The 12,828-nt window shown below is 46.9% G+C and overlaps 1 protein-coding gene across 2 annotated transcripts in view; it reads right to left on the bottom strand.

Moving 5' to 3' along the window:
* Positions 1 to 12,828, bottom strand: part of LOC308332388 (protein MTSS 1-like) — an 80,246-nt gene that overhangs the window by 24,661 nt on the left and 42,757 nt on the right. Inside the window, exons 4-7 of one of the 2 annotated variants that reach the window (XM_080788274.1) lie at positions 6,782 to 6,866; positions 6,083 to 6,174; positions 4,227 to 4,301; positions 3,273 to 3,284 (exon numbers count right to left, since the gene is read on the bottom strand). In XM_080788274.1, the coding sequence (XP_080644400.1) occupies positions 3,273 to 3,284; positions 4,227 to 4,301; positions 6,083 to 6,174; positions 6,782 to 6,866 (264 nt within the window). The remainder of the gene's footprint in view (positions 1 to 3,272; positions 3,285 to 4,226; positions 4,302 to 6,082; positions 6,175 to 6,781; positions 6,867 to 12,828) is intronic. The other variant, XM_080788275.1, reaches the window with a different exon arrangement.

Genomic DNA, 12,828 nt, shown 5'->3' with positions numbered 1-12,828 from the left:
TGTCTCAACGATTCAGGAGGCCAGAGCCCAGTCGACAATGACCCGCTACGAAACAGCCTGGGGCGTGTTCGAGCAGTGGTGCTCAGAACGACCTAACCAGGTTATCCCATTCCAAGCTTCAGTAGTTTACGCCCTGACATTCCTGCAGGAGTTCCTAGACAGAGGTCTAGGCCTCTCCTCAGTGAAAACCCACTTAGCAGCCATCTCGGCCTGCCAAATGGGCGTTAACGACCAGACAGTATGGAGACATCCGCTGGCGAAACAGTTTGTGAAGGGCGCAGGGTACACAGGATCAACAGACCACTGGTCCCCTCTTGGGATCTGTCTCTAGTCCTCAGGGCTCTAACAATGAGCCCTTCGAACCACTGCAGACGGCTGACCTAAAATGTCTTACACTAAAGCCAGCCCTCCTAGTCGCCCTGACGTCCGCTATGAGGGTCAGCGATCTACACGCACTTTCGGCCAGGGTGACAGTGTCCTCGAACTGCACTCTAGCTCTGAAATGGTGGTCGAACTGAGGTGTTCTGACGGAGGGGATCCCGATGGGTCTCCCCACAGTCAGGAGGTTGGTCACCACCAACGCCAGCCTCTCCGGTTGGGACGCCACCCACGACGGGAGGATGCCGTGTGGGATGCCGCATTACGCTCCTCCCACATCGACTACTTGGAACTACTGGCAGTGTTCCTGGCACTCCGAGAATTCGAACAATTCCTCAGAGGTCACCACGTCCTGGTTCGTTTCCGAAAACACCACGACGGTTTGTTACATCAACAGGCAGGGGGGACTCCGGTCCTCTCGCCTGTGTTCTCTGTTATACGTGTTCCCCCCGTTGGAACTGATTCCGCATGTCCTAGCCAGGGTGCGGGATCAGGGATCAGAGCTGCTACTAGTAGCTCCAGCCTGGGGATCTTGGAGACAGGACATAGTCCCTCTCCTGTTCAAAGAACCAGGGCAGCTCCCTCTGTGGAGGGACCTGCTGACCCAGGCCGGAGGAGAGATCTTTCACCCACGTCCTCAGGACCTAGATCTCTGGGTTTGGCCCGTGAAGGGGCGTTCGCTAGAAGCGACTGGCCTGCCTCCGAATGTCGTAGAAACGACCCTTGGTGCCAGGGCTGCCTCCACCAGACGACGCTATAACACTGCCTGGCATGTGTTTGAGCGTTGGTGCTCGGACAGACAGGAAGAGGTCTTCCCTTTTCAGGCGTCTGTGAGACACATTCTGATTTTCCTACAGGAGTTCCTAGACAGGGGTCTTGGCCTCTCCTCAGTCAAGATCAACCTGGCGGCCATAGCGGCCTATCAGGTTGGTATGAACAACAGACCAATCAGTGAACACCTGCTGATCCGTCAATTCATGAAAGGAGTTACACGCCTCAGGCCGGTCGCCAGGTCTCTGGTCCCCTCGTGGGACCTGACAATAGTCCTGGACTCCTTAATGAGAGACCCCTTCGAGCCACTGGAAATGGTGGACCTGAAGTTCCTCTCTCTGAAGACCGCTCTGCTCGTTGCCCTGACAACGGCGAAGCGGGCTGGTGACATGCACACGCTCTCAGTAAGCAGCAGCTGCTTGAGATTCAGTGGTAATGACACCAGGGTCACGCTCAGGCCGAACCTTTCGTTTCTACCTAAGACTTTTCCCGCGGGCTGCTCGCCCGTGGATCTCGCGGCCTTCCATCCTCCTCCCTTCTCTTCAGTGGAGGATAGGAGACTACATTGTCTCTGTCCGGTGAGAGCCTTGAAAGTTTACAGGTCAAGAACTGCCCCCTTCAGGCTGGGTGAGCAGCTCATTGTGGCCTGGGGTTCCCAATGGAAGGGTAAACCCATTTCGAAAGTAAGACTCTCGCAGTGGATTGTGGAGGCTATACGTTTAGCCTATACCTCGTGTGGTACTGAGCCCCCAGAGGGCCTACGTGCACACTCTACAAGAGGTTTGTCTGCATCCTGGGCCCTGGCCAGGGGTGTCCCTATTCAGGATGTCTGCGCTGCGGCGGGTTGTCTTCTGACCGGCGGGGCTGGAACAGCAGAGCTGTCGGCCCTTGGTCAGGGACATTTTCACGAGGTCAAGTGGTCCCTTCTGGCCCCTGACCGTTAGGGATGGATGACCATCGTGTTTCTTGACCAGCGGGGCTGGAACAGCAGAGCTGTCGGCCCTGGGTCAAGGGCATCCTCATAAGGTCAAGAGGTCCCTTTCTGGCCCCTGACCGTTATGGGTGGATGACTATCGTGTTTTTTGACCGGCAGGGCTGGAACAGCAGAGCTGTCGGCCCTGGGTCAAGGACATCTTTTATAAAGGATGTCTCTTTTGGGTGAACGCGCAGGGTTGGCTTCTTGGGCCTCCTTTGCGTTTGGTCTCTCTCCAATGGAGATGATCCTAGGGTCGAATATTTTTCTATCAGCCGAAGGCGATCATACGGGAGCGTTATGTTCCCCATATGACTCTCTCCGAGAGGTACTTAAGATAACTTCGGGTTACTTTAGTAACCTCAGTTATATAAGTGACTCGAGAGAGAGAGTCATTAAGTCGCCCTTCTGTCTTCTTTAAGACGTCAGAAAGCAGGTTGATAGGAATGACGTTGCTCAGGGCGGACCTTAGGTTATATACCCAGTGGGTGGGGACATAACCACGCCATGAGCGACAGTTCACGATCCAATGGAATTGTTCCGTGAGTGTATGTTAGGCTGTGTGCCTGCGCCATCTAGTGGCTTGGACCCCGTATGACTCTCTCTCTCGAGTCACTTATATAACTGAGGTTACTAAAGTAACCCGAAGATGTGTGTGCTTGTGCATGTGTGTGTTTGTGTTTATTGTTTATTACGGAACCCTATTAGTCCTCACTACAGTGAAGACTACTCTTCCTGGGGTCCAAACACTCATACAATCAAATTAAAACATAATACAATGTAATTCTGTCAACGCAACACGTCAGATTGTAGATTGGCTATTTTCAGTGAAGAGAGTTGGCATAGAGGGAAAAACGAGAGGAACCATGTATATATACCCCTGTTGGACCATCAGACCTCCAGTTGTTTGAATGTTTTCTCAACCATAATGAAGAACTGTAAGAGAAACGATGCCTGAACAACAGACAGCAACTAGGCATATGCGAGAATCCCCATGGATAAAGTAAAACACCTGCAAGAAAATAATCTTAAGTGTTTTCTACTTTAATCACCGTAATATGAGCTCAATTAGGTACTTATTTGTGAAGCAGTTAGGTGGGACTCGTGGGAGATAGATCAAACGTGTGTGCGTGTGAGTGCAGCAGCTTACCAAACACATCGGCTGGATGGAGCGGTGCATGGTGGGATGCCACATGAAGGTAGGTAGAGAGTTGAATGGCCCGAGTGTCAAGACAGAAAAGGAAAGGGAAATGATTCCCAATTGTCAAAGTATTCAATCAATTACAATTTAGGCATTTAGCAGACGCTCTCAATCCAGAGCGATGTAGTAACCAATAAAAACATGAGGTAATAAATCAAATGCATAGAGATAGTAATCTAAGATCATAGATAAACCAAGAATCTATGATCAATCAAAACAGAATAATATCAAAAAATAAATATGTATACTGAAACTATACAACACACTATATGATGCCAGGGCAACAAATTAACCTGGCATTTATCGACATAACATGCTATCTAAATTACATTTGAACCTTTAGGCTAGGCCAAGTGCTACCTACGGCAAGTGCTACGGGATAAGGTGTGGATAAGACGCGAGTCTTCAGACTATGGTGGAAGATTGGGAGTGAGTCTGCAGTTCTAACTGCAATGGGGAGTTCGTTCCACAGTTTGGGAGCTAGAAGGGAGAAGAGTCTTAGACGTGTGACTGTCCCGGATGTTTTCGGACAGCTTCCCTGTGATAGCTGATCTGAGTGAGCAGGACAGGTTGCAGGGTTGGAGATATGGGGGTGCCATACCTTTGGTTGCTTTGAAGGCAAACATCAGTGTTTTGTACTCTGTGCGGGCAGTAAGTGGGAGCCAATGGATGGAGCGGAGAAGGGGGGAGACATGTGAACATTTTGTCTGGTTGAAGACCAAGCGTAATGCAGCATTCTGGATCATGTGGAGGGGCTTAAGTGCATAATGCTCATGAGTCCAGCAAAGAGCAAGATTTGCAGTTCAAGAAGTAAATTAGTTTAGAAAAGAATGGAAAATAAAATGCACAGAAAGATTGAAAATACTGTGCATAATGCATATACTGTACAGTTAAATCAGTCACCTTTCTTGGCTTTCTTCTGAAGCTTCAGAGTATCAGCGGATTTCTTTTTGATCTCCTGACGTGCCTTCTTGTACTCTGCCGGGGGAAACACACACATGCACACACAGCACGCACACACGAACACGCGCGCACACACACATACACACACACAACATGCTAAATCCACGCGAAAAGGAAACACCTCAAAGGGAATCTACACAATAAAATCCTCAGTCTCAGTTTTAACGTGTAAGGGTCCGTTCTTACACTCTTATGTGCTAACTGACACTCAAGGTTTTATTGCGGAAACCGACTAACCAGCAACTGAAGATCTACTCTCTTCTTCATCCTCCTCCTCCTCCTCCTCCTCTTCCTCCATTGCTTTTATGATGACAAGCATTGGAGGGAGACGACGTTGGCAGGGAATTGGAGTTGAAACACGTTGGAAGACAGAGACGGACGGGAGAACAACAGAGGAGGACGAAGACACGAGAACACAAAATAAACCGTTAACCACTTAGACCCTATAATTATGCTTCAGTTGCCGAAAATAGCCGTAGATCTGGTATTATCCCTGAATGTCCACAATAAGGTCGTTAGGGATAATCAATGGGGGGAGACCCGATGGCTGACACGATAGCGCCCCATTGATTATCCTGCTTATTACACGGCTACTTAATAAAGACATCAAATTGAGCCAAAAGTAAGAAACAAAGGATCCCATTGCGTACGCTAACAACGGGAAGTGTTGATAAAAAAGAATCAATATTCGCTTACCACATTTACTATTTCTCACTTCAAATGTTTTCAAAAAGATTCTTCAGGGCAATGTTTAGCTGTAAATTACATCATGTGCTTGTTTACATGGATGCCATGCTGGATACAACACAAAATAAAGCAACAATTCACTTCGCCAAAGATTGACAAAGTGGCAAAGTGAGTTTTAACGTTGCTTAATGCTATCAGATAGGACTTTTCTGTTTGGATATACTGTATCGGCTGTCATGGCCAGAAAGTAGTAGTAGTAGTAGTAGTTTCCACCCAGTAGGCATGCGCATACCATGGATGCTCGGGTTGAAGTGGTTAACACCCTGAAATACCCGGGGGTTTTAGGACCATTGAATCAGAGCGCCCAGCCATTTGCAGCAACGGAGCACATTTAGCGACGCACCAGGCGCTATCCAGGATGTAGCTGAAGTAGCTAGATGTAGCCAAAACACCCCAGAGGCGATAGACAACAACGGGAGGTATGATTAATTATAACGCAACTAGCGACGGGACCGTCTAAAACGTAATCTTTGATTAGAATTGGACGGAATGATTTACCGGTATTCACGTTTTAAGATTTTCGATCTGATCCGCTAAAATTTTGAATGACGTCCCAACCCGGAAATGACATAGAATGTTGCCCAACAGACGCTCCCAGTCTGTGGAGCAATGCGATCGGAGTGTTTAGCATGGACAACCTCCTGTGGAGAGCCATTAAAGAGAAAATGGTGTCTCATTTCCTACAAGGAGCTACAGTATATACAGTATATGTGGATGGACTGCATGTAAGTAAGAACAGAAGGAAGAGCACATATACACACTGTATAGAACTGTGTATGTATGAAGCGCCCAGGAGTACATTAGACAATTGACATTGGGTGGAGAAAATGGGTTACAGAAATTGTGGAATAAAAAAAAACATCCATATTTGTGTGTAGTAAATACTGTATATCTGTGTGTCCGCATTACGACCTTGTGTGTATAATTCTAAACACCTGTGTGTGTGTGTGTGTGTGTGCCTGTGTGTGTGTGTGTGTGTGTGTGTGTGTGTGTGTGTGTGTGTGTGTGTGTGTGTGTGTGTGTGTGTGTGTGTGTGTGTGTGTGTGTACCTTTGGCGTGGTCCTTGTCCAGAGTATTGGATACTCTCTTCCACTCTTCCATCTGCTCCTGGAGAGGGTTGATCAGACAGTCCAGAAACACCCTGCACTCCCACACACACACACACACACACACACACACACACACACACACACACACACACACACACACACGCACAAAACAGAGATTAATGCATGCATGCATGTTTTTGTGTGTGTATATACTGTATATATATCCGTGTATGTGTATGTGTGTGTGTGTGTGTGTGTGTGTGTGTGTGTGTGTGTGTGTGTGTGTGTGTGTGCATGTGTGTGTGTTTCTGTACACATGCATTTCACGATGATGTTATTAATATGTGTGTATAGTAGTGTATGCACATGCATTAAGCCCTGTGTTCTTCAACTCAGCAGGTTGTCTCGTTTCACAATCTGCTCTCATACAGGGACAGGTAATGGACTCCTGCGTGCGCACACACGCACACACTCACACACACACACATGGAAAATGGGAGAGGAAAGGACATTAAGGAGGACACAGAGCTAATGGAGGAGGAGGAGAGAAGAGCTACAGAGGCTCTCACAGCAGGAGGAGCCGAGAAAGGAGGAGGAGGTGGTGAACAAGAGGTAACAGAGAGGACACCACTCATACAGAGAAGAGAACCAAGAAGATGAGCCACACACACAAACACACACACACACACACACACTCACATGGAGAACTGCCGTAGCTTGGTCTCGATGCTGCGGTGTCTCATGCACATCCTGGTGAGGGCTGAGCCGATGTCCCTGGTACCTCCTGTCAACACAATACAACACCTCCTGTCAATTCCAATGTGTAATTTTAATTCCATACACTTTTGGTCATGTCAGCAAAAATAGCAGATTCATATGCTCGATGCGGCACAGGTCGGCACATAGTGAGCTTGTGCAATGGCTGTTTTAGCTAGTTTTAGTTTAAAAACTACGAGGGGAGGGGGAGAGGGTTTCATGTCTTGATTATGGATTGGATAACATAGGACCACACAATGGAAACAAGCCATCAAGGCTTTTTGTTATGTTATCGCATTGTTTGCGTAATTGTACTTGCTGAACTGTTTGCAAACCATTAATAAAGTATTCAATCAATCAATCAAAAGTATTAGGACTTGTGGAGGTCTGGAGGACAGTCCTTCAGACCTCCACAAGTCGTAAGACAGACCACAAAACCCTGGTCCTTCAAGGCCCAAGATTTTGTAGTTGGAGGGTCTCCTAGTGCTGGTGGAGGCCCAGAGGACCAGGGTTATGTGGTTGGAGGGTATCCTAGTGCTGGTGGAGGCCCAGAGGACCAGGGTTATGTGGTTGGAGGGTCTCCTAGTGCTGGTGGAGGCCCAGAGGACCAGGGTTATGTGGTTGGAGGGTCTCCTAGTGCTGACATCATCTATTTGACCTGCTGCTTTCTCAACACGCCAACACTTTTAGCACTTAGCCTGACCTCCAGTTGAGACACTGACTGCATGTGCGCACACACACACACACACACACACACACACACACACACACACACACACAGTGTACTACTGAAGTCTTTCACACACACACGTTACACATAAGTGTGACTATGAGAGTTAAGAGAGAGAAGCAAACAGTGTCCATGACCTCACCTCTTTACACAGCGAGAGAGAGGGAGAGAAGGAGAGAGTAACTGAGCGATGAAGAGAGAGGGAGAAAAGCTGAGGAAAGGAGTGAAGGAGCTTGGCAGAGGACAGAGGGAGGGTGAGGTGCCAGAACAGATTTGACAAATTTTCATGTCCTTTGCTCACAGAGAGACTCCTACTGGGTTCTGCTGAGATTGCAGAACCATACTACAGCCCCTTTCTCACCCTACACTCGCATTTAGATTATTATATCATGACATAGACCATAATGTATTAAGCGTTGGAGCTATAGTTTAGGAAAAGGTGTTTCAACTCAAGCTAAAACAATGACACTCCCATCCTACCTTCCAGAAAACCCAAGTCAGTCTTACTTTCAGATCGGCAACCATTATCAAAATTACATTTGACCAGTTGGGAAACATGAAACTCAGAAGTTCTAGGTCTTTTGTGACATCAGATTTAAGGGTAAAAGTTATGTTTTCATTGTTACAGCTCACAGCAAAGAGTTGCACTAGCAAGGGAAATGAAGTGAGTGTCATGATTTGCGATGCAAATCGAAAATACATGAGCTCCCTTTCTCCTATACTCCTGATAACAGCAGATCATACTGACAGGTTAGCAAGCTGTTTGTCAGTCTAGCGGGAGCTCCACAGGCACCAGAAGGGGCCAGATGGCTCTCCTCTCTCTCCCCTAGACAGCAGACTCCCTCCTGGGGCATTGTTCACAGGACCTCAGCCTGTCTGCCAAAAGATCCAGGGAGACAACAAGGTACCTCTTGAATAACACAAAGAGGCAATGTGCATACTATTACAGACACACAAGCACACGCACAGACAGTTTAGAAATCTGATTAAGTTACGGAGATAATTGGATAACTTAACCACATGAAGCCTAACGCCTCTATTCCGGGCATCTCATACTAGGCGAATATGTGTCGAAAATAGGTCAACATAAAGTAAAAATAGGTGAACATTCAGCATTAACAGCAGATCCTACAAGCTCGTTGCGACACATTGTGAGCTTGTAGATTATATATATATTTATATATATAAATATTTTTGGCAAAGATCTTTGGTGTGGAGGGAAAAAGGAGAGTACCAAGTACGGACCACAGTCAACTTTAATATACAGTACATGCAGGGTTTAAATTGTTTATTCAGTAGCTAACCTGTTGCGAAAATTTATAGGAATGGAAGTGGGCCGAATTCAGAACAACAGCAGATTGTGAATCAGGAGTTTATGTACTTTGCTTACTACACTCACAGTACTCTTATCGTGTCATACATATTTTATATTTAGACAAACACTGAGCTTTTTTCTCCCAAACTAAAGGAGATTGGGCAGTCGATGTACTTTACAATCAATCTGTATTGATTCACATGGTAGGAGAGCTGAGAAGGCAACAGCACAGGGAATGAGGCGAGTGGGATTCAACTATCAGCTAAAGAGTGTGTGTGGGTCCAGAGAAAGAGACTTACAAATTAATTGAATGTAGCTTAATCCCTACGGAAAAACACATGGTCCTCAGACAAACAACTCTGGACAATATGAATTAAATAAAAGCTGAAAATATATAGTTTTTTTAAATAAATAACCTGAAATAAGGACACCAAGGTTGACCCATTAAGGCAGGGTAAGCAACTGTCATGTGCACGGTGTCGCGACTGTGTCATTTTAGATTTTAGCAATATAACATCATACGGTTTTCAGAAAACTCTTTCTTAGAACATTTATTTAGAACAATGTTCCCAAAGATAGCAGATGTACAAGCTCACAGTGAATCACGTTGTGCTTCTCTTCTGGGGGTCCCTGGCACAACACATTTTCAGATGGGGGGGTTCACAGTTACAGTCACACACACACACACACACACACACACACACACACACACACACACACACACACACACACACACACACACACACACACACACACACACACACACATCAATTATATCTCCTTGACAGGAGAAGGTTTGAGAACAACTGATTCAGAAGGCACTTGTGGAATCAGCCTCAGGTCTTAAAGGGTTAATGTGGTTAATCTGCTGTAAGCTCCATTAGTTCAGCGGGCAACAAACACAGTCAGATAGTAGTTTAGCCCTGGCTGGCCGGGGTTTCCATTGCAGCAGGTTGAATTCATATTTGCCATGTTATTTCCACTTGGCTGAGCCAATATAAAGTACCCTGGTGGATTTCAGCACCCATGGGTCTGGGAGAGATGGGGGTTTAGTCCAATTAATTATTAATACCACTATTCATGTCTGCTCAGTCAACTGTGAACCAGGCAGCCGAAATAAGTGACCGCTGTTTATACACACAGATGTTTGTGCGGTGTGCGCGTGCGCGCGCAGCCGCGCACACACACACACACACACACACACACACACACACACACACACACACACACCAAACAGCGTTGCTGCAAAAGCCTTGGTAGAATTCACGGATAAAGGAGACGTCGAGACGATGGAGTCGATCTGGGCTCAACGGAAAAATAACAGCAGCAGCAAACAAGGACCTCCGATGGTTCACAATAAGAGCACGTCCAGCAAAGCTGAGGCACGCCAGCCAGGAACACACTGTCCATATTCTGACTCCCTGACTACGGTCAGGGAATCTCCAGCTTATCTAGAGACCATGCCACTTTGCATCATGGGGTAATAAGCTTTAAACAGTAGAAAGCTACAAATGTTGTGAGCTTGTAGATTGGTTATTTGAGCTATTTCCGGGTATGGAGAATATGGCCCATTTTGTCCATAATAGTCCCGATGATAATACATGACTTATTTTGATTATTGTTGGTCATTTCCTTATGCATATTTCAGTAATAGGCTTTGTGAAGTTATTTGACATATACCGTATCTGCCCTGTGCAGTTTTTGTTTACAAAGCAACAGAAAGGTAATTTGCGTTCATTTGTTCTATTGTTCAACGCCAAAAGCACAATTAAGTCATTAATCCCAATTATTTGTGTGAGACAATTTATCATCAACTAAAATGCCACGATTGTGACAGCCCTAATCTTAGATCAACAACCTCAAAGCACTACAGTGAGTGGACAGTGAATGATGTGGGGCCGTGTGACACCACTTCAATGGGGTTGAGGGTGACAGAATGGGAGGTATTGTGTTGCAGTAGCATGTTTGGTCAAGTGGTGCTATTGTTAACTGGGATAATAGAGACAGCTCATATTTTATCTGTCTGGAACTATTGTTGAGATGCGCGCGCACATGCACGTGAGTGCGTGCGTGCATGTGTGTGTATGCATGTTGTCTGGGTCACACACTAGGTGGTGTAACCTATGCCAACTACAAAGATGAAGGGGCCAGGAGGCATGCATGTAGGGCCACAAATGTCAAACTTAGCACATGAAGAGAGATGAGAGAGAGAAAGAGAGAGAGAATGGACGGTCTAAACGGAGGGAGATGCAGACATGCGGGGCCAGAGAGGAGAGAAATTCAAACCTAACATGATGCAAGGTTACCATGGAGACAGCTGCCGTCAAAATGTCTTTCTCTGTTCCCTCGCTTTATCTCTCCCTCTCTATTTCCCCTGTCTTCATTCCTTCGTTTCCTCTTTAATCTCTCTATATTTCCATCCCTTGCTTCCGCTCCCTACGCATTTGACTCCCTTACTTTCTTTTTCTTTCTCTTTCGTCATTACCTCGCTTCCGCTCTCTCTCCCCATTTCGCCTCTCTCCTTATGAATCCTTCCTGCTCGCCCTCTCATCCTCCTTCCTCCACCCAGCCCCACCTGTCTTGATGCCCCTCATCCTCCTTCCTCCACTCAGCCCCACCTGTCTTGATGCCCCTCATCCTCCTTCCTCCACTCAGCCCCACCTGTCTTGTTGCCCCTCATCCTCCTTCCTCCACCCAGCCCCACCTGTCTTGATGCCCCTCATCCTCCTTCCTCCACTCAGCCCCACCTGTCTTGTTGCCCCTCATCCTCCTTCCTCCACCCAGCCCCACCTGTCTTGTTGCCCCTCATCCTCCTTCCTCCACCCAGCCCCACCTGTCTTGTTGCCCCTCATCCTCCTTCCTCCACTCAGCCCCACCTGTCTTGTTGCCCCTCATCCTCCTTCCTCCAGGCCTCCCTTCATAGCCTCCTTCTCTCCATCTCTATCCAGCCTGCAGACCCCCCCCCCCCCCCAAAAAAAAACCCCCATCAATAAATAAGACATAGCAGCTGGACAGAATATCTGGTCTCCCCTGGAAGCCATACATCTATGTACTGTACATACATAGACATGCGTATATATACTAGTCGAGTATGTACTGTGTGTGTGAGGTTGCATTTTGTTTATGGATTGATAGTTGATACTACTGTATGTGGGACAGGGTGGGGGACATGGATGTTTTGTGTGTGTGTGTGTGCACTCTGTGTGTACTGTACATACAGTATGAGTGTGTACTGTGCGAATGTGTACTATGTGTGTGTGTGTGTGTGTGTGTGTGTGTGTGTGTGTGTGTGTGTGTGTGTGTCTGTGTGTACTGTGAGTGTGCACGTGTGTGTGTGTGTGTGTGTGTGTGTGTGTGTGTGTGTGTGTGTGTGTGTGTGTGTCTGTGTGTCTGTGTGTACTGTGAGTGTGCATGTGTGTGTGTGTGTGTGTGTGTGCGTGCGAGGCGCACGCCTCGGGTGGGGTAGAGAGCACTGCATTGCACCATTAGCACCTCCCTCTCTCCTCTCTTTCTCACCCTTCCTCTCACGTACTTACTTCTCTCCCCTCTTCCCTTCCGCTCATAGTCTTCCTCCTCTCTGGTCTTTTCACTTTTCCACCACACGTCACGTTCCGTCGTCTACGTAGCCCTGCACTCCATTACGTACAAGTAACGACAACCACCACAACCTTTAACTAATAATGTGTTACATCATGTCATGTGTCACTAACGAGCCAGCAACCTTTTAGCAACAGAGTGACATACAGTAAACTCTGAATAACGTACCACATACTACCCACATCTCAAAATATTTTGTTCCGGGGACCCCCAGAAGCAAAGATTTCAGTTAAAAATGTATTATGGTATTCAACAAATATAAAATGTAATCTAAAATCACACAGATGCTTTGCCAGCTTCAATGAGTTAAGTGCACCGACGGCCGTACGTCCTTCAGGAAGACACTGT

Source organism: Protomyctophum bolini, assembly GCF_963924005.1.
Source record: "Protomyctophum bolini genome assembly, chromosome: 17".
Classification (NCBI taxonomy): Eukaryota; Metazoa; Chordata; class Actinopteri; order Myctophiformes; family Myctophidae; genus Protomyctophum; species Protomyctophum bolini.
The sequence above is the reverse complement of the archived record's forward strand: the minus strand, read 5'-3'. Positions and strand labels throughout refer to the sequence as shown.